The sequence below is a fragment of the Battus philenor genome, unplaced genomic scaffold (genome assembly GCF_028537555.1).
Source record: "Battus philenor isolate CCGP_79_NKW_IND1 unplaced genomic scaffold, ilBatPhil1.0.hap1 SCAF_9, whole genome shotgun sequence".
Classification (NCBI taxonomy): Eukaryota; Metazoa; Arthropoda; class Insecta; order Lepidoptera; family Papilionidae; genus Battus; species Battus philenor.
In genome coordinates, this window is record NW_027181759.1 from 258,703 (window position 1) to 279,800 (window position 21,098).

The 21,098-nt window shown below is 36.2% G+C and overlaps 1 protein-coding gene across 1 annotated transcript; it reads left to right on the forward strand.

Moving 5' to 3' along the window:
* The first annotated feature begins 1,341 nt into the window (after positions 1 to 1,341).
* Positions 1,342 to 19,632, forward strand: LOC137932023 (cytochrome P450 9e2-like). The gene is made up of 11 exons (XM_068775571.1): positions 1,342 to 1,435; positions 6,560 to 6,761; positions 7,669 to 7,832; positions 9,074 to 9,211; positions 10,198 to 10,400; positions 11,889 to 12,024; positions 14,577 to 14,672; positions 15,775 to 15,996; positions 16,192 to 16,292; positions 16,759 to 16,927; positions 18,865 to 19,632. Exons 2-11 carry the CDS (start codon positions 6,562 to 6,564, stop codon positions 19,032 to 19,034), a joined length of 1,599 nt encoding a protein of 532 aa, XP_068631672.1. The 5' UTR covers positions 1,342 to 1,435; positions 6,560 to 6,561; the 3' UTR covers positions 19,035 to 19,632.
* Positions 19,633 to 21,098: the final 1,466 nt, after the last annotated feature.

Below are 21,098 nucleotides of genomic sequence, written 5' to 3' on the forward strand. Positions count from 1 at the left end.
GTTAATCGAATTTATATATCAAGCGGAATGTAATTACTTATAGCTTGAAAGTATTTTACTTGTAAGAGTACACATAAGTAAACACAGTGAATTTAAACTGTCAAGGATTTGGAAAAAAAAAATGATTTTTGATGATTTCATATCAGGTAAAAACTGCCTTAAGCCTCCCAGAATTCCCAAGAGGGAGAGGGCGTCCAAAAGCTACGTGATGGTATAATATCAGAAAGGAACTGGAAACCCTTCAACTTGATGCAGGGACAACCCAGAGAGTGGCCTGGCGCAAATTGATACGGAGACCCGACCCCAAATAAAAGGAAAAGGGAAGGAAGAAGAAGAAGAAGAAGAAGAAGAAGAAGAAGAAGAAGAAGAAGATGATTTCATATCAGGATACAAGGTGGTAATCTATTTCCATGCGTTGCCTAGACATATTGAAGAAAATTAAACTGAAGTGGTTATATGATATTCCACCTACTTCGAGAGAAAGTAGGCTCTTTATAAAAGGTCTTTCATCAAGAGTGATTCAACAGGTTGCAATATTCCACTTTGCTCCCGAAATAATGAACGTGTTATTACACAATTCGGATAATTTTTATATCATATTTTTTGTAATGCGTTTCCGAAGACTTAATTTAAAGCTGGTACAATATTTTAAAGTAGCTATGTTTTTTTTATATGGCGCCGGCTTCCTCTCGTTCCCCTTGCAATTTTTTTCAGTTAAAATTTTTATTTCTCATTCTCGTACAATTCTTCTCAAATTCTTTCGTACTTTCCTTTCGTCCTTTACAGTTTCTATATTTCCATCGTTCACATATCATTTGCCTTTCATCGGCTTCCTTCCCTCATCTTCGCTCTTAGATCACAGTTTAAATCACAGGTAAATATTAGTGTGATAGTATCGATTCATTTCTATTTCATTTATTTCTATTAATTTATATATTTTTTAGTATTTATTTTTACAACTTCATCTTGCACCATTGTAAATTTCCTTTCTTATTATATTTTATATTTTACTAAATTTACTTGAGTCAGGGTATTGTACGTTACATTTTTGCAAAAGCACGAGAACGATGGTCGCAGTTGACACATAAGGGAGGCAAAGCAATTTTTATTCAAAGTTTCTGTAAAAAAATTATTTTAATAGTTCGGGAAATTCTATATTGTTTATCATCATATTTTATTGTAATTTAGTTTATTAATGATATTTTTATTTATTATAAAAGCACATTGACGATGCCCGGCCGTGTGAAACCTGAATCAAAATCGCACGAGTGCTGTCCGTGTGCGCACTCACACGGCCGGGCCCGCGCGGCTATATAACCGACCAGTCGCCGGTGTGGCGCCAGAACCGCCGCGCGAACAACAAACGAACTATTTTTATTATTTATTCAAAATCAAGTGTCCGGACAAGACTCGTCTGCGAGCAAAAACATATTCAGTAAGTCGTAATTTCATCGAAATACATCGCCGCGAATGTTTTTATCAGCCGTTATTAAGTTAGGTTTTATAATTTTTTGCTTTGTTATTGTTTTGGTTTTTGTGAATGTTTTGTTTTTGCATAATTGACTATAATAATAATGTTATTAAGACTTTATTTTGCTATAAATAATTCAAACATCGTGAGTCTATATCTGAGTTCCCCAAACTTTTTTGTGTCGTAGACCCTTTACCACGTTTTTCCGTGTTGGGTAGACCCCCTACTTACCTGATATTGATTTTCCTGTAAATTTCTGTATTGAAGTTTAGTGTTAAAAACTTAAAGTAAAAACACATGTTAATTTATACATTTATTAATTGAATTTAAATTAAAACTATTCAAAATAAAATTTTGTATCTGTAATGTAAAATATACGTAACATTAAATATTTTTTTTATTTATAGGTACTTTTGTAAATAATGTAAAAGTTTTGATATTATAAGATAGTATGATGTAAGTACTATCAGTTTATGTGTTGAGATCCACTATCGTGGACCCCATTTTAGGTTTAAGGTTAACCCATTTTCATTTCATGGACCCCCAAATTTTTGTTCGCTGATGTAGACCCCCTGCAGGTTGCCAAAGACCCTTAGGAGTCGATATAGACCACTTTGGGAATCACTGGTCTATACGGTGTAAAACATCGTAGCATTAAAGCTGATGTAACCAATACTGGTTGGTTTACATTTCCGTACCAGTAACACAACGCGTTTGACGGAAACCTTGTCGGTACATGAGGTTAATTTTTTTTAATTAAAAGATCACCAAAACGCTAATTTTTGAAAGACGTTAAAATATAGCAATTAGTGTTACAATTTATGACATTTTAAAAATATAGGCTTCATTATATATATATATACAAATATAGGCATCATTTACAATCACTTGTACAGTGTTCACTCTGTATGTATATGTATATATATATATATACACACACATATATATATATATATATATATATATATATATATACATATACACATATACATATACATATACATATCGTACATCCTTCATATATAAATATATGGATCTACGATACATAAATTGACAGAAAATAAGCAAATCATTAAAACCTTTAAAGCGTTGTAACCTATTTCTAATCAATTTATATAAGTACAAAAAATATACATTTCATAAAATTTTAAATAACACCTCCAGAAATTCCTACCCGATGGTGTGAACTTCACAAACAAAGGAAGATGTTTCTATCTTTCGCAATGGAAACATCTTTAAATAGGCAAAAAGAAATATATTACTATTATTAAACAATTTTTTTTTCATTAACATTAAGATTTGTATGTTCGTACATTAGAGACGACCGTAAACAGCCAATTTGCGCACGCGCATAAGAATACCTGCTGTGATACAAGAGCATGTCTGAAGGACGCACTGTTGCGTTTATTTCTGTCTTAAACGATAGTACATATGATATAGTGCTATAGTTACTTTAAAAAAGCTTAGTCTAGAATGTCCATTCTGATGCAAAATGTTTATTTAAACCTCTTAATTGCATATGTTAGTACATATGCAATGCATAGTAAAGAAAAAAGTACAACGCGGCCTTATTACATGAGGCAACTTCTTTTAAACAACCATACTATGGAAACATTAGAGGAGTATATAACCTAATTATTCATTTTAAAAACATTTTGCGGTTGATTAAGTGAGTAAATTTTACATCATTTTTCATCAAAATTCATCAAATAAATTTACTTATATCTGTGATTATTACATGTAATTAATTCAATAAATAATAAATAACAAGTTTTTTGAGTTTCGAATAAGAACTTGTAGTAATTAGGAGTGGATATTTTTTATCTTGTCGACTCCCAACAATTGATTTCGTTTATTTAGACGAGGCGAATTGATTCCCAAGTTTATTAAGCTTTTTGGGAATCCCTGATCAAATTGATTTGCCTTTGTTTTGAAATGCTTTTTTTTTGTCGACATGACAAAGACGCGTTATGACGGACTTGCAACGACTTAAATTTCCACGAAGTTCCAACATTTTCAACATTAAAATTTGATGTGCAAAACAATGTCACCCGACTTTCAGCAATGGGATGTCTTGTAAGAATAGCTCATGTGATACACGCAGTAATAAAATGCTTGCAATATTTAAAAACATAAAACATTTTTAGATTTAAAATTATATATGATTACAAGAGATAGAAATATATCTAATCGGATTATGTTATTGTTAACATACCACCGCTTCGTAGTACTATTGTAGACGATCTAATGAGGATTTTATTTATACATATTTCATGTAGAGGGTACTCCAAAACACTGCGATTTTTTTGATATCAGTAATTATGTTTGTTTAACTGGAAAAATAACAAAAGAATCATCGCTTATCACTCCACTTAGCGGCGTTATTATCTGCGACAATGGCAAAACAATGTAATCTACTGACTAGCTAAATGGCTTTTGTATTTTATTATATAAGATCTCAGGTTGAGAGTTTACATCTGATTTCTATAGTCAGTGGAAGGCGCTGTACGTTTACAGTTGCTGTATTGTCGTCGTTGTCTTGCGCTGTCCGTGTCAAACGATTTCTTGTCACTTGAAGTGCAGCTGAATGAAAGCTAGGTAGAAAAGCAAGATTTGAAAAAAATATTTTTTTTTTGTAAATAAAGAAAACAAGTAATTATATGCTGCGAAATAAGAACAAATTTTATTAGTAATATAAACGAGGAAAGAAAGGCGACACGTGAAAGAATGTAAAGAATGAAAGATTTTGTGAACGATGTCAGGAAACGAGAAAAAGAATTTGAGGGGAAAGAAAAGTGAAAGAGTAGTAATGGAAATAAAAGAATAATTTCCATCCGCATTGTAATGTCCCTGCCCCAAAGCAAAGCAGGGGAACAAGTAAAAATAAAAAAAATACCAATGCCAAGTATTGTAAATTAAGTTGTTATATTGTGGGACAGATTCCTAAAATACTTTCTTTCCGAGTATTTTCTCAATCTGCTGATTTATTCTCGCTAAATAATTATTGTATTTTGCCATTTACATCTAACATAATAAAGATAGTTTTCCTCTCTTCTTCATAAATATGGCGCATGCGCCCTTCGTCTCTCTTCACTTTTCCCACGACACTAAACGTCAGGATTCAGTTGCTGCCCGCTAATAAATATATTATTATATCATATATTTATTGCACTTGTCCAATGGTATTTATTCTAACGCGCTTGTACCAGGATTCTGTTTTTTTTTTTGGCAATGCTGCCGATTTTCATTTGAGTGTCGCCTCTTAAAGTATGATATTTGTAACTTTGTTCTCATTTCTCCACTTGCTTTTTTCATGCTTTCAGGGTGACCTTCTGTATCTTTCGTTCCGTTGTATTTTATGATACAGTAATACCCGCTTTACGTGACCCCGTTATACGCGGTTTCACTACAACGCGAATTGCAAAAATCGCGCTCAAATGCCTCGAAATTTATTCAGGTTTGGACATATTGTAGAGTATAGACAATAATGATGACCGTGTCTTGGCCATCTGTCAAAAAATTAAAAACAGTGTTGGGTGTTATGAACGTATTTTACAAGAACGTAAACAAAACGTTACCCAAAAGACAATAGATGTATTTTTCCGTAAAAAATAAGAGTATGTATTGCATAAAGTGCTCCTAGAATTAAAGTGATTGAATAAATGATTTTTATTTTTTTGTAATAATTTTTGACTATGTTTAATCGTAAACCTCGTTATACGCGAATTTCAGTTAACGCGATTTTTTTTTGGAACGTATCCCTCGCGTAAAGCGGGTTATTACTGTACTATCAGTTTATTAAGGACGTCTTTAGTAATAAATATAATTTTTTCAGTCCATTACTTAGTATTTCAGTCTAAGTTATTTTTTCAGTACATGTCTGCTGCTCAGGTGGAACTTATTTCAGGAAAGATTTTTATTGCTACGATAGCTAAAAGTGATTTTGTAAAAAATTGAGATAAGTAGAGTGATAATAAAGAGTCACTGTTTTATTTATGCGTACACACTGTACAGTGTACACTGTAATATAGAACTCTGTAATGATACGGTTCCTCCCCGATGAAGTGTTTTAACTGCCTAGTTGCAGTAACAACATAATTGTATGCAAATTGTTTTACTTAAGGATGTAAACACAGAGGTACGTCTGAGCGTGTGAAGGTGAATTACCGCAGACGGCCGTGACCGTCGAGTCTCGGGATCGTCGATTACCTTTTTAATTTTATTTACATAATGTGTTCTTGTTTCATCCTGTTTTTAAGCCAGACTTACTTCGATTCCTTAAACTGAATGTCGAAAATTTTCATTTAAAAATTCACATTATTCATTTGGATTTCTCTCATGATGGCTTGAAGTTTATATAAATAAGGACATTTTTATATATCGTCTGTATAGACTTGACAAGATTATAAAAAGAGCCTTATTGAGTTTTGAAAAGGAGACTATTTGACGTAGTAAGCTACGTGATGAACGTTAAGTGAAATATTTTCATTTGTTTCATCTACCGCTGCAACACTTTCATTTCTACATAGGTAGTCAATATTTTTATGGGTGTTCAAAATATTGAAAGTAAACGACAAATTATTTTATTTATTCATTTAAGTATCTCCACCAAGGGGTACACTATACAATACACTATAATTTATTGACTATAATAACGCATCATTTTCACAAAAGATACTACGACTAGTTCGTCAACTAAAGAAGACTACAACGTGTAGACCAAAACACAATAAAAAATACATTAAATTGAAATTAAACAGCCACAGTAATTGTAATCAATATTATGAATAGAAATGAACACGATATCAAGGTGATGCTTACCTGTGTAATAGAAGAAATATTTCATTTCGCTCAGTGTAAAGGAATTGCTTTCAAATACTCGCTCTTGGGCAGAGCATACAGCGACTGAACCCTCAAAATGAGCTCTCTCCTCTGATCCTCTTCATGGCTGTGTCATCGTGTAGTAACCGTCTTTTTGTTAATATCGTAGGTGACCAGGTCAACATGGAAAACATGGTGACATTTGCGAGGTGATTTTTTTAAACAATCGCGACCAGTCTGAATATTCCAATGTTTTGTTTCAAACAGCCATGCTGCTATTGCTGTGGTCGGTGGTGTTCCTGGTCGCGCTGGCGCTGTACCTGCGCCAGGTGTACTCCAGGTTTAGCGCGTACGGGGTGAAGACGTTCGAGCCGGTGCCGTTATTTGGCAACATGCTGCGGATAACGACGAGACTGGAGCACTTCGCAGAACAAGTCGAGAAGCTCTACAACGCTTTTCCAGAAGAAAGGTGACTATTACAGAAGAAACTTACAAACTATAATCATCAGCATTTCGTCCACTGCTGAGCTATTGGGGATCTATAAAGGAGGCCTTATAGATCCTAACTAAAACACGTGTTTCACCCCTCCATGGGGCATCCTCAGGAGTAATGTTACATGTAATATGTACACGTGTTGAGTGATTAAACGGTGGTAGTTGTGTAATTCGCATTGTTAGCCGCATGAACATTTGTCGGCGGGCTGGCGGGCGGTGCACTTTTTTGCACGACTACTGCTGCATTGCGGAAGTAACTATATATTGGTCCTTTTTAAAATTGAGCGCTTTATCATTCTCAATGTTTTAAATGTAGGATATGGGCAGGCGAACCTAATAAGGTTATCTGTCGTCCACTGCGCTTGCCGCTCCGCGATGTTCACATCAAAACCTTAAAGCGCTTATCTTATCTTAGAAATCTAGATATAGATAGCGTCCTCCCTCTTGGCTAGCTAGTGAGACGATGTTACTTTCTTCCTTGACTACAACCGAAGTTAGTCAAGCCTTTCGGCTATGGAATAAAAGACTATACGCAATGGCATGACATTCATTTATATGTACATATATACTTTATTTAAATGACGCGATGCAGCGAGGGTAGGCCCTGCATTAGCTACCGACGTCACGATCTAGGTCGCTGGAACTCGCCTGATGCGGGTAGCGCTAGATCTTCAGGGGGGGATACCTGTGCCTCGCAGGGGGCGTCTATCGGCTGACTAGATGATGATGATGATGATAAACTGGCTAAATTATAAGTCTGTAAATTTTTTTTAAATATTAAATGTGGTGCAAATCCGGATTTTTAAATACCACGTTCTTTAATTATAAAACTGGAGAATATGAATAAAAACTTTATTACTTATTACTTTCTTTTCCTGCAGATTTGTTGGAAGATTTGAATTCCTGAATCCGATGGTGGTGGTGAGGGACATAGAACTGATAAAGATGATTGCCGTCAAGGACTTTGAATATTTCTTGGACCATCGCTCCTTTGTCGACGAGAAGTACGATCCGTTCTTCGGGAGGAATTTGTTTTCATTGAAAGGTTGGTATGTTAGCATGTGAATTCCAATACTTTAATTTTATTACATATTCATTTATTCATATAATCATATACTCAGGATCATTTACATTTATATGATTTATTTACGAGAATCAGTTTAATAATTTTTTTAAATTATTTCCTGATAAACCGTATGATATCTAAGGTACAGTTAAAACTTTATACAGATAATCACAGATTAATTACTAGTTTAATAATTGAAGCTTAAAGAAAGGTATAACAAACTAATTTTTAGCAACTACTTAAACGGAAAACATTAGCCAAAATTGTATTTGACTTTTTCTTATTCTTTTGGCATTAAAACTATTATATCGTGTAAAAGTATGTTTAATACTCGAACTTCCTATGCCCCGTGACTTCGTCCGAATGGAATTTAACAAGAAAAATATATAGAAGTTTATTTACTTTATATTTTAATTATGTGAATTTTACTACTTACATATTGTTATAACAAATATAACAACACAAGGTTTATATTGCGTTAACATGGTTCTAACCACGAAGTTAATAAGCCCGCGTTGATTACATTAAACCATGTGTTTATATAAATTAGAATATATTTATAATAAGGTTTAGCTTGCCAGCAAAAACATACAAAATTATTTAAAAACCAATCTTAATACAAAGAGTAAAGATAAGCTAAGCTCCTAGTTTTCGTCTTAAAAATTAAATAAATCATTATTGGCACAAGGTATACGTGTGTACAGTAAAATTTCACAAGTAATTTCAGAAATGCCACTGGACAGGTTTAAAACCAATTTAAAAAATATTCAAATGAGGTTGCGCTGCAGCATTTTATGCATACCTTTATATCACAATGTGATCGTCAAGAAGCCTACCAAACGTGGCGATTATGGTCTATCCCTCCCTAGATATCTTTGAGGGAGGCCTATACCTTGCAGTGTGCAAATATTTGTTGAAACGATGACGAGGAATGTGTCATATACAATGTTTAGAACGCGACACTTGCTATCTTAGTCATGGTTCTTCACCATAATAGTACCGCAGCCAACGAGTGTCGCATTATATAACATTAAATAAAACGCAGTAGTACCTTTGAATAGTAATTATTTAAATAAAGACAGACGTATTCACGACTGCTAGGTATTTAAGGTGCAATAAAGCAGGGATTATGCGAATAATTACGTTGAGTGATTGCAAATGAATTACACTGAAATTAGTTTGACCTTGCACTTGGTTTGAAGGATTGTTTATTATAACAGGACAAGAATGGAAGGACATGCGGTCGACTCTCAGCCCGGCGTTCACCAGCTCGAAGATCCGCCTGATGGTGCCTTTCATGGAAGAAGTCGGCGAGTTAATGATCAAGTCGCTGAAAGAAAAGGCACGGAGTTCCAAAAGTAAGAAATAGTTTTTATTTACTTCTAATATTAAAAGAGAGTTATCAATTTTATATTTATCTTTACGATTTCTTTTTTCGATTTTTAAAACAAAAATGACAACTAGAACCCCAATATATACACAGGAGAACTGTGCATAACGAACATAAGTAATATTTGTAATACTTAATTAATCGTAAGAGCTGTAAAAAAAAGTTAATAGTACCCGGCATTTGATTTGGCACTTCGGTAATAATAGTAACTACAATGATCTTGTTCAAGAGCATTGGCAATAATCACTCTATACATATATAAAAATAGAGTATTTCTATTTCTTGATCATTCATCTAGGAGTCTTGGTTTAGGATTCGACGAGATGCAGACATGACAACAGATCTCTTTGAACTGCCTTTATGAACGCTTCCGTCATTGTTAGGCCCGTCCACCCCGCACAGAGTCCGTCCATCGGGCTTTCCGACCTCTTGTTCCCTTTACTCTACTTTTACTACGACAACCAGCTTATCTACTCTCTGGTTGTGTCTGAACTATATGGCTGAAGTACCCAAGAATCCGCTTGTAACTGACGGTGGAAAGCCTGGTCACATAGAGTAGTTACATTTTGTTTTTGGACTGGGATATCACTATTGCCCAAATGGCACATGATGATTCTAAGGGATTGAGGTTGTAGGACCTAGAGTGCACCTCGCCTAAGACTTCTTTTAAAAGCAGTGCCGTAGTGTCCTGTGTGGGCCTCTTTATATTACCATTTTACCTGAGAGGTCGCCGAGCTCTCAGGTAAAATAGCTTCGGTGGAGACTCCATGGAGTGAACAGGCTTAAGAACCTAGCCAAGAACCCACTAGAGAACATCTTGTGATGTCACTCGTCGAATATACGGTTTTATATCTTTGTATGCCTATAAGTATGTGAGAGATGAGGTTAAAAAATACTTTTGAAATTTTTACTGGTATGAAATAAAAAAATTAAGGCAACGTTTTTTTTAAATAGACGGCTACATTGACATAGACTGCAAGGATCTGACAACGAGATATGCAAACGATGTAATTGCCTCCTGCGCCTTTGGACTGAAGGTGGACTCCCATTCCGACCAGAACAACATGTTCTACCAGATGGGCAAGGTGGCCTCCACATTCAACTACAAGCAACTGCTTAAATTTTTCGCCTTGACGTCCTGGCCTAACATCTCAAAGGTGAATGACTTTTTTTCCTTAATACGTTCATTAATTAGGTTAATTATTTATTCATTCGTTCACTCGTTCATTGCATAGACGATTATAAAGACAATAGATAGACGCCCATTGGAAGCCATAGGCCTCCCACAGACTTTGCCACAATGACTGGACTGGCGCTGCCCGAATCCAGCGATTTCTCGCGGCTTTAATTATGTTGTCGGTTTACCTTGCAGGGGATTCACCCACGCCGCGTATAACAGCTCGTGGTCGCCACTGGTTCAAACCTTTCGGCTCCATCGGCCGTCCAGTGCACCAGCGATAAGTCCACTCAATATTTCTATTAGACAACAATCACGAAACCAGAATTCTTTAGTAAGCTCGTAGGACTAATATGACGTGGCATCTACAATATGCCAGTCTCATATGGACTGTAACACGTAGTACTTATGATTCACAGTCAAGTGAACGTTCGATTCGTCTTGAATACGTATTTGTTACTTAACAGATATCAACAGGCAGCGGATAGCAAGTGTTCGGTTTAAGTGGAGTGATTATATGATAACATTGTCGGTTATTAAGTTGGTTGGCTTGAAAATAGGTTTGTGCAATCTGATAATTGACTTTCTAAGATCGAAAGAAAAGTTTAAAACACTACCTACAGTTTATGTGTTACTTTATTAGCAAAATAACTAAATATTTCGAATATTGACATTTTAAAATTAAGTCAGAAATCTGTAAGACAATTGAAGTACAAAAATAGGTTCCACAATTCGGATTACTAATTAAAGAAATCATTAACAACACTACATAATAATTTGGACTTTTATCTAAAATTGACCTGTGAACGCTATGAAGAAAGATTCAAGGTTAAAAAACAATCTTCGCTTCGAACACAATTGAAAGCAATTTGTTCATAAATTGGCGACGACAGGCTATTGTCACTTAGTGCGCTGGCATTTAATAGACAAGTCGCTAAAATTATAGGATGAGCTTCAAATGTCTGAATGTCTGCACAATGTTTCTGCAGAGGAGATTAGTCTTAAATTATTTGGAGACAAAAAATCCATTGAGCTGTTTTCTTGTTAAGACTGACATTAGGATAGGTTACTGCAACTGCTCTTACTGCGGCAACCTAATCTTATGTATTTGATACTGGTTTTATTGTAAGAGGATATAAGGGTGATTGTAGGCGGGAAACATTGCTCGTGCAGCTGATGGCTGATGACAGAAAGGTTTTCGAGTGGCGATCAGGAGTCGAGGTAGACGAGGCATGGGTAGGCTCCCCACTTGCTGGACCGTCGATACATATGATGGCGGTGATGTTCTAGATTAGACTTATTATTATTTAAAATAACATTGAAAAAATGAGTACTAATGGTATTTAGTATTCCATGAGAAACAAAAATACCTAAAGACAACATAACTAAGAAGCACAATAAGTAAGAGCGAATATGGAATAGGTAAGAATTGATAGCTTACTTGTTATTCATGTCATATATATTTCAGGTCCTTAAGATCTCTCTATTCACGGAGTCTACCAAGAAGTTCTTCTGGGATCTGGTAATGAACACCATGAGCGACCGTGAAACAAAGAATATCGTCAGACCCGACATGATACACTTGCTGATGGAGGCTAAGAAAGGTATGATGTGATTGACTTATAATATTTGAAGATAAAATCTTTAGGTACAAGTGTATAAGGAAATATTTAAATTATACTAAAATAAATGTTAATAAATATTATGTAGGATTCTTCTCTGGGTCTGTAGGTTTTAGAGGTAATAACAACTCGAAGTCCGAAGTAGAAGTGTGTATATTCATCAAGCTTAGCCCATATTTATACGGATATAAAATTATGAAAACAATGTTCAACAAATAAAAATAGTCAGCTAATCACAAGTTACAAAGTGTTGTAGAACAATCTCTTTCGTCCAATGTATATATAAACAATTATATTTCTTAGAAATTCCCAAAAACGATGACGTACGTAGCTTTTACAAGTAAAATGAATAAGAAGTAGAAAGAAGGAGATAATCTTCAACATTTTTGTGATGTAATAATTACAATAGTGAAGTACCAGCTCGAAGCTTTGGAATCCATCCAGAGACGAGTCAAGAGGTTAATTGGTAATTATAATTTGGTGAGCGCTAAAGTTCAAAGCTTGGAGTATAGGCGAAATGTTGCCAATTTACAGGTGTTCTACAGACTGCATTTTGGAGAGTGTGCAGCAGAATTACACCAAATATTTCCCTATTTTCTCTCTTCCATCGGACAACAAGACGTTCGTATTTACTACTTCACGTACATGGTTGAAATTCCTTCTACACGAATTAAGCGTTTTGCTAACATTTTTATAGTGCAAACAGACAAGGAATGGAACAACCGGCCAGAGTCTTTGTTTCAAGTTATAACTTAGAAGTCTTCAACACAAGAGTGCATAGGTCTAGGCAAACATGAAGCATCGTAGACCTCATCATTGCTTAACATTAGGCGAGACAGAGGTCAAATGCTTAACCTATAAAGGATAAATAACAGTCTTGTAATATTCCCACTGCTTCCACGAGACAATGCTTCTCGTCGAAGCTCGGACAATAATCCAATATCTCGTGTATTCCTTTGATTTTTGATTTAAGTTGACGTGAAGTATTAATACTATTATTTTCTTGTCTTCTTTCTGTTTTATGTATTTATGTTATTATTACATTCCTTTTTTTGGGTCTCATATGCTTCCATATGATTCACACAAAATCAGCGTTTGCCAGCAATTGAACTGGTGGCATATGATCTTAAGTATTTGACTATCTGGTTATCATTGCTTCAAGCATATCTACTGTAAAAAGCAAGCACGTGTAAGACGATTTGATAAGGATGACTTGTGAATTTAAATATCATTGTCTATTCCGGTTCCTATTTGTCAACATTGATAAGAATTTCAATGGAGTCAATTTTAACAATTAAAATTATCGATGTCTATTTAAAGTATGCGTTGTTAACAACAAGTGTTTTTGAGATCGTTATCAGATTAGCGCTCGTTGCCGCGCTTTACATAATCAACGCGTAATAGTTTGACGCAGTTGCAAAAATTTTTGTCTAATAGAATATTTGCTAGAAGAGGTTTTTTCTGTGACTTCACAGATGCTTCAAGCGTGGGATAAGTTTTTAACTTGATTTTCATTATAAGTCTTTTTAGATTCTGTATAATAAATGTAATACATTAAATTAAATGTATATTGAGAGAAGATGAGCTTTTTACATACATTACACGGTATAAAAATTTTAAATATGGCACGAAAGTAATGCCATAATGTAAGCGTGCCGTTACTTTTACAAATAGCGCCAAATTTTACTGTACATTGCCACTAATTTTAAAAATATAAAGGAAATTAGTTGTCTATAAATAATGGAGTCTTTCTACATATTTACAGTATAAATAATAAGGCACATTTACGTAATGGCATTACTTTTGCACAAACTGTAACTTAAAATATGACAAATATGGATCATATCTACGTATACAGTGCAAACATGATTCACAAAATCAACATTAGCAATATCGAAAGTCTTCCAATATGTATAGAATAAAAAAAACCAACATTGCAGAAATCAAATCAATCCATAAAACATTGATATGAACAGAATATAAAATTTAACTTAACGTCATGAAATCAATTTAAATCTAAGATGTCAATATTCACAATTGTTTTTAATTATATATAATATCTTGTACACCTAAACTATTTAAACCCATAAACTAAAAAGGACATGTAGCCAAATAATATAGATAATAACTAATAATGAAACAATTTATATAGAGTTACAATAGGCAGTCTGATCACTCGAGGCGATCTCTACCAGATAGGCTTTAGATGGAAATGAGAGACATGAAGGAGAGAGCACAGTTAAGGATGTACAAAAAAAAAATAAAAACATTAAAATAGACTACAAAGTATAATTCACTTGCACATACACATACACATGTATACACATGTACATACATATTATTTTAATGGTTCAACTACACAAGTAAAGATATAGGTATCTAATTTTGCTCTATTCATTCATTTTTTGCTTCTATTCAACACTTCTTTCCGGTTAAGTCATCAAGATGACCCCGTACGTCAAAATCTCAAGACAGGTAGTGCCATCTAACGAATGTCTTTCCGATGTATCAACTATAAAGTTGCCAATTTCCAGGTCAGCTGACTCATGAAAAGAAAGGAGTCGTGGACACGGACGCTGGGTTCGCCACGGTGGAGGAATCGTCCGTGGGAAAGGAAAAGATTGATCGAGGTGAGACTTTCACATTCAACACAACACATTTGTTAAATATCGGTTAAAAAACTTTTAAGTTAAACGGTTTTATTTGACACCCATATTGTGATGGTTGTGGAAAAATATGTACCTAGTCTGCCATATTGGAACGGCGTACATCTTAAATTTAAAATTTTGACGTAATCATCGTGTTTTACTAGTGTAGCCCTTTCATTTGATACCCATATTGAGGGGGTTAAGGAAAAATATGTAATCCGCCATTTTGTATCGGCGGCCATCTTAGATTAATAATGTTATTGATTTTATTATATTGTATTGTCATCTAAATTAAATGTATGTACCAAATTTCAGATCAATCTGACAACGGGAAGGTGCTTAAATTTCAATTTCTAATTTTGACCCAAATAAATAAACAAATAAATTCCGTACGGGTCGAACTAAATAAAACCGTTTAAAAACAGTATTAACGTAGTAAAAATAAATAATTTACATCATTTTACCAATGACCATACATTATCAAGCAATTATTTCAATTATCCTACAGTATTTAGAAAAAGCGTAGAGCAGAGGTAGCGCTGTGGTAACAACTGACACTTGCGATAGTAGGTCGTGGTTTTGACTTCTGGGATAGAATCTTAAACGTTTCAAACTTTGTTCACTAATTATATAGGATTGCTACAACTCATAAACAAGTTATCCAAAGGATGGGCAGCAGCATCCCCTGCGTACCGAATGCCATACCGTGCACGCCAATGCCTGCCAAACGGCGATTATAGTATATCCCCCCATAGTATTCTTGGATGGTGGTTCCTGATACTTGAGGAGTTTCTTTCTTCGTTTTTAATGGGATCCGCATATTCCACAGACACTAATGTCCGTGCCTTTATTTTTACAATTACATTTAATATTTTCGATTTTTTTTGGTTGTTTTCACATGTTACAGTATTTACTGTCCCTTAATCTATCTTAAGGACTCCCTAACAATGTAATGTAATGTATGGCAATACACACCATGGACTTGACTGTCAGGACATCTATTGCTAGATATCGGTCACTCCTATAGCTTTCCTATAGAAGCGGCCTACTTCCAGAGACTTCTATAATATACTTTATCTTTCAGTTTGGTCAGACATTGATCTGGTGGCTCAAGCAGTTCTGTTCTTCATCGCTGGCTTCGAAACTATCTCTTCAGCCATGTCCTTCGCGCTCCACGAACTGGCCGTGCACCCTGACATCCAGGAGAAGCTTTACCAAGAAATCAAGGAGAACGAAACCAAATGTGGGGGGAAACTTGATTATAATGCAATTCAGAACATGACCTACTTGGATATGGTTGTGTCAGGTAGGTTTTTCAATTTTTATGTTACGTATTAAACATTATAGAAATCACAAAAATAAGGTTGAAGAGCGGACCTAATAACGCACATGTTTTTGTTTAATTCACATACTATTACGATTTATTATCTTATTCTAGTCTTAACTAGGATTTGCAGTGTTCATAATATAAGTCATACTGCAGTGAGCTTGTTATTTCCAGAGGTGCTCCGTATTTGGCCACCCGCCATCGCCTTAGACCGCCTCTGTACCAAGGACTACAATTTGGGAAAACCTAATAAAGATTCGACTCAGGATTACGTGGTAAGTTTCTTATATTTTTAAATTAATTTAAAATAAGAATTAACTGTCTGCTATTACAGTGTGTATGAAGTGAAAATAAATAAACTTGTAATGTTTCACGCTTCGTATTGCTGGCCATTATGACCACAAACAATACTTTTATATCACATTATTCTTGCGCGTTCGAATTTTAAATCTAACGCCGATTCGAATTGGGATGCCGTTGAGTTAGGGTTGTGTCAATTGTAAATACTCTATATATATATATATATATAAATATATATAAAGAGTATTAATATTAATTTTCTTTGATTACTCTTGGCTAGTTATTTTCCAATGTACTCGGGTGCTAAATTACTTCCACCGGCCAATCCCGTGCATTGGTGACCCCCCCGTAATTCGAAAGTCAATTTGTATTCGACCGCGCAAGAATAATTTTGAAGATACGTAGCTTATTTCCGGTTCTACTTAACTTTAATTCCCGCAGGTTCGTAAGGGCGAATCGCTTATGATCCCCGTGTGGGCGATTCACCGCGACCCCAACTTCTACCCGGAGCCAGAGAAGTTTGATCCGGAGAGATTCTCCGAGGAGAACAAGCTGCTCATCAAACCGTTCACATACGCCCCCTTCGGACTTGGCCCGAGGAACTGCATAGGTGACTTTTGTGTTTTACATTATTATCAAAATTATGTTTGCCAATATTCTACATAGGCATAGTTCTACCCTGGAGATATCTATGATGGGATCTACTAAAATCACCACGCTTCACAGGCGAGTTGGCGGTCGTAGTGTAGTATTATAGTACGCAGAGAACGCTGCTACCTATGATCATGACAATGATGACCTATGATCATAAACTATGGACCTCGGAATCTCTGTTCTTGCCGCTGGGCTACCACTGCTCATTTTTTTTCATTGCGTGATGAGATCAGAGGATTTATATTTATTAAAGTCGTCAGGAAATACAGGATTCAGGCCGCTTCCAACTTGTCCTATTGGAAATCTACGTGGGAGGCCATTATATGTCCCGAGGTCTATGGACACATGCAGCAATGGACCTCAAACTGTTAAAATGACGATGATGATGACGTCGCAGAAGTTTATTGCGGAAATGTATATAGTAACATGTAAAGTAATTAATTAGTAATTTTAAAGAGTCTAGAGAAATGTATAGTTTGTCTTTATTTCTAGTGCTAAGTTACTTCCTGCTTCTTCTCCACAACTATAACACCTTGCGAAGCAGAGTAGAATACAAAATAAAAGAGATTAAAAAAAAGTTATCGATCAATAAGACTCTTGTTAAAAGTACCAATGTTGAATAAATGAAATTTATCTTTAGCTATAGACAAGCTGTTTTACAACCTGACGCTTGTAAATCGGAATCGAGAGATAGCACATGGAAAAAATTGGGACTAGTTATACTATGTATAAATATGTACTACTAATTTTATATGACACCAATGTTTTGATCTTTCGATTGTGCTTTTCAAAGTCTATTCGAAAGGATAAATATTTGTTTCTTAGTTTCAGGTTTTTAAAACTTACTAAGAGCTCAATTATAATCTAGAGCAGAATTCCCCAAACTATTTTGTGCCGTAGGCCCCTTGCCATGTTTTTACATGTTGGGTAGACCCCCTACTTACCTGATATTGATTTCCTGTAAATTTGTTTGTCCCACATTCGTATTTATAGAGTGACGAATTGAACAAGTCATTGCAAGGTAGCGAAGCTCTGAGACCAGTGGCGTAGCTAAGGTTTTTGGGGCCTGGGGCAGATTGGGGCTTGGTGCCCCCCCCCCCTAAAGAGTTAATAATTTTAAAATTCAAAACAGAATGTAGTTAATATATATTTTTTTTGGTTCAAAATAATAAATATATATAAATAACATTAGATCTTATATATTATCGTGTTTTTGTGATTTAGGGCCCTTTTAAAAAACACTATGTGTTTTGCGAATGAAAGGCTTAAACACTGTGTATATTATAATTTGTAACCGTTTACTTTTTTTAATGTTCATATTATTTAACAACTTTTTTAGCACAAAAATAGTAAAATTCGATATTCTTTTTATGTTATTTACTTTAAATTATGGTTTTCATTTTTCTTTTAACATTTCATTATTCATCATTCAAAAAAAAATTATTTTCAACTTTGGTGCACCCCTGCTTGTGGTGCCTGGTGCGGCCGCCCCGCTCGCCACCCCCTAGCTACGCCACTGTCTGAGACTGCGACTATCAGGTTTTTACAAGTTCGAAATGTATTGCGACCACAAAGCGAATACCAACATCCTACAACTTACACAATTTTATAAACATAAATAATAAATTTTTTAACTTCATAGGTACTTTTATAAATTATGTAAATATTTTGATAAAATATTTTAAGACAGTATTATGTAAGTAAATAGGTACTATCAGTGTATGTGTTGAGATCCACTATCGTGGACCCCCATTTTCACTTTATGGACCCCCAATTTTTTTTTTCGCTGACGTAGACCTCATGCAGGCTATCATAGACACCTAGGGGTCGATATAGGCCACTTTGGGAATCACTGAGCTAGAGTTTAGATAATAAGTGAGAGTGTTTGTACAGGATCGAGATTCGCGCTGTGCGAGGTGAAGGTAATGATTTACCAGCTGCTGCTCCACATGGAGCTGTCGCCATGCGAGAGGACCTGCATCCCGGCAAAGCTCTCTACAGAGACCTTCAACATTCGCATAAAAGGCGGCCACTGGCTGCGGTTCAAGCAGAGGCAGCAATAAAGAACAACACAAAACTATTCAGAACACAAAAATCACTTAAGAAAACTATGTATTATATTAGATATATGTGTATATTTTGTTTTTAATGCGTTTTAGGTGATAAAATATTATTTATCGGTATTACCAAAGGTGGATAAATTCTAAGGGACTTCAACTAATTTATTGTGAACATGTCGGGTTCCCCGTGGACCAAGGAGCTTCACCTGGATCACTTTGGCAAATGCTCTAAATATCAAAGGAATTTGTTGAATTACAGAAAACTTTAAGTTATACAACGGTATTTTAGATTGACATTGAGTGTAATTTCCATCAAATTGGGCTCTATTTTCATGTTTCTCTTAACGTATATAAATGACAACATATTAGTGATCCAAAATGAAATACATAGTTTTGTAGATTGACTGGAGTATGCATAATAGTGTTAATTTTAATCGTTTAATATTAATAATAAAATAGATAAATGAAATGCATAATATACGTTAAGACAAGTTTTATTTTTAAGCTATTGATATATTAGGTTTTAATAAATATGTTTAATAAATAAAATATCGGAACAAACATTTTATATTCATATTTTAGGTGTTAAATTTGTTGTAATAAACGGTATCAGAATTAAACGTATTTTATTTTAATTAAACGCGTTTCCTATAAGTTTTCAGTAAGTCCGGTCGGTTACGACTTTCTTCAAGTGCACCTTGTGGTTGGACATCTTGCGCTGTGCAGCTGGTCTATGGTATCTGCTTAAGAACCCAGAAGACATCTGTTCTGTGATTACGAACAATTAAGTGACTTTTAAATTGATTATATTTACAAACAGTGATAAAAATTAATGGGATCGAATTTTGCTACATTTTGAGTAAATAAATAAAATGGGTGTACCTTGACCTTCGATCTTAACTGTGTAGTCGGTCTACCTAGTGGGGGCGTGCCCACGATGTGATGACCGGTCCTGCACTGCCTGCATCCAGCGGCTTGCAGCGACCTTAACTGTGTCATCGGTCTACCTAGTGGGGGCGTGCCCACGATGCGATGACCGGTCCTGTGCTGCCTGCATCCAGCGACTTGCAGCGACTATAACTGTGTCGTCGGTCTACCTAGTGGGGGCGTGCCCACGATGCGATGACCGGTCCTGTGCTACCTGCATCCAGCGACTTGCAGCGACTATAACTGTGTCATCGGTCTACCTAGTGAGGGCTTGCCCACGATGCGATGACCGGTCCTGTGCTGCCTGCATCCAGCGACTTGCAGCGACTATAACTGTGTCGTCGGTCTACCTAGTGGAGGCTTGCCCACGATGCGATGACCGGTCCTGTGCTGCCTGCATCCAGCGACTTGCAGCGACTATAACTGTGTCGTCGGTCTACCTAGTGGGGGCGTGCCCACGATGCGATGACCGGTCCTGTGCTGCCTGCATCCAGCGACTTGCAGCGACTATAACTGTGTCGTCGGTCTACCTAGTGGGGGCGTGCCCACGATGCGATGACCGGTCCTGTGCTGCCTGCATCCAGCGACTTGCAGCGACTATAACTGTGTCGTCGGTCTACCTAGTGGGGGCGTGCCCACGATGCGATGACCGGTCCTGTGCTACCTGCATCCAGCGACTTGCAGCGACTATAACTGTGTCATCGGTCTACCTAGTGAGGGCTTGCCCACGATGCGATGACCGGTCCTGTGCTGCCTGCATCCAGCGACTTGCAGCGACTATAACTGTGTCGTCGGTCTACCTAGTGGAGGCTTGCCCACGATGCGATGACCGGTCCTGTGCTGCCTGCATCCAGCGACTTGCAGCGACTATAACTGTGTCGTCGGTCTACCTAGTGGGGGCGTGCCCACGATGCGATGACCGGTCCTGTGCTGCCTGCATCCAGTGACTTGCAGCGACCTTGACTGTGTCGTCGGTCTACCTAGGGGGGGCGTGCCCACGATGCGATGACAGGTCCTGCGCTGCCTGCATCCAGCGACCTGCAGCGACTTTAATTGTGTCGTCGGTCTACCAAGTGGGGGCCTGCCCACGATGCGTTTACTAGCTCATTGTCGCCACTCGATAACCTTTCGAACTAAGCG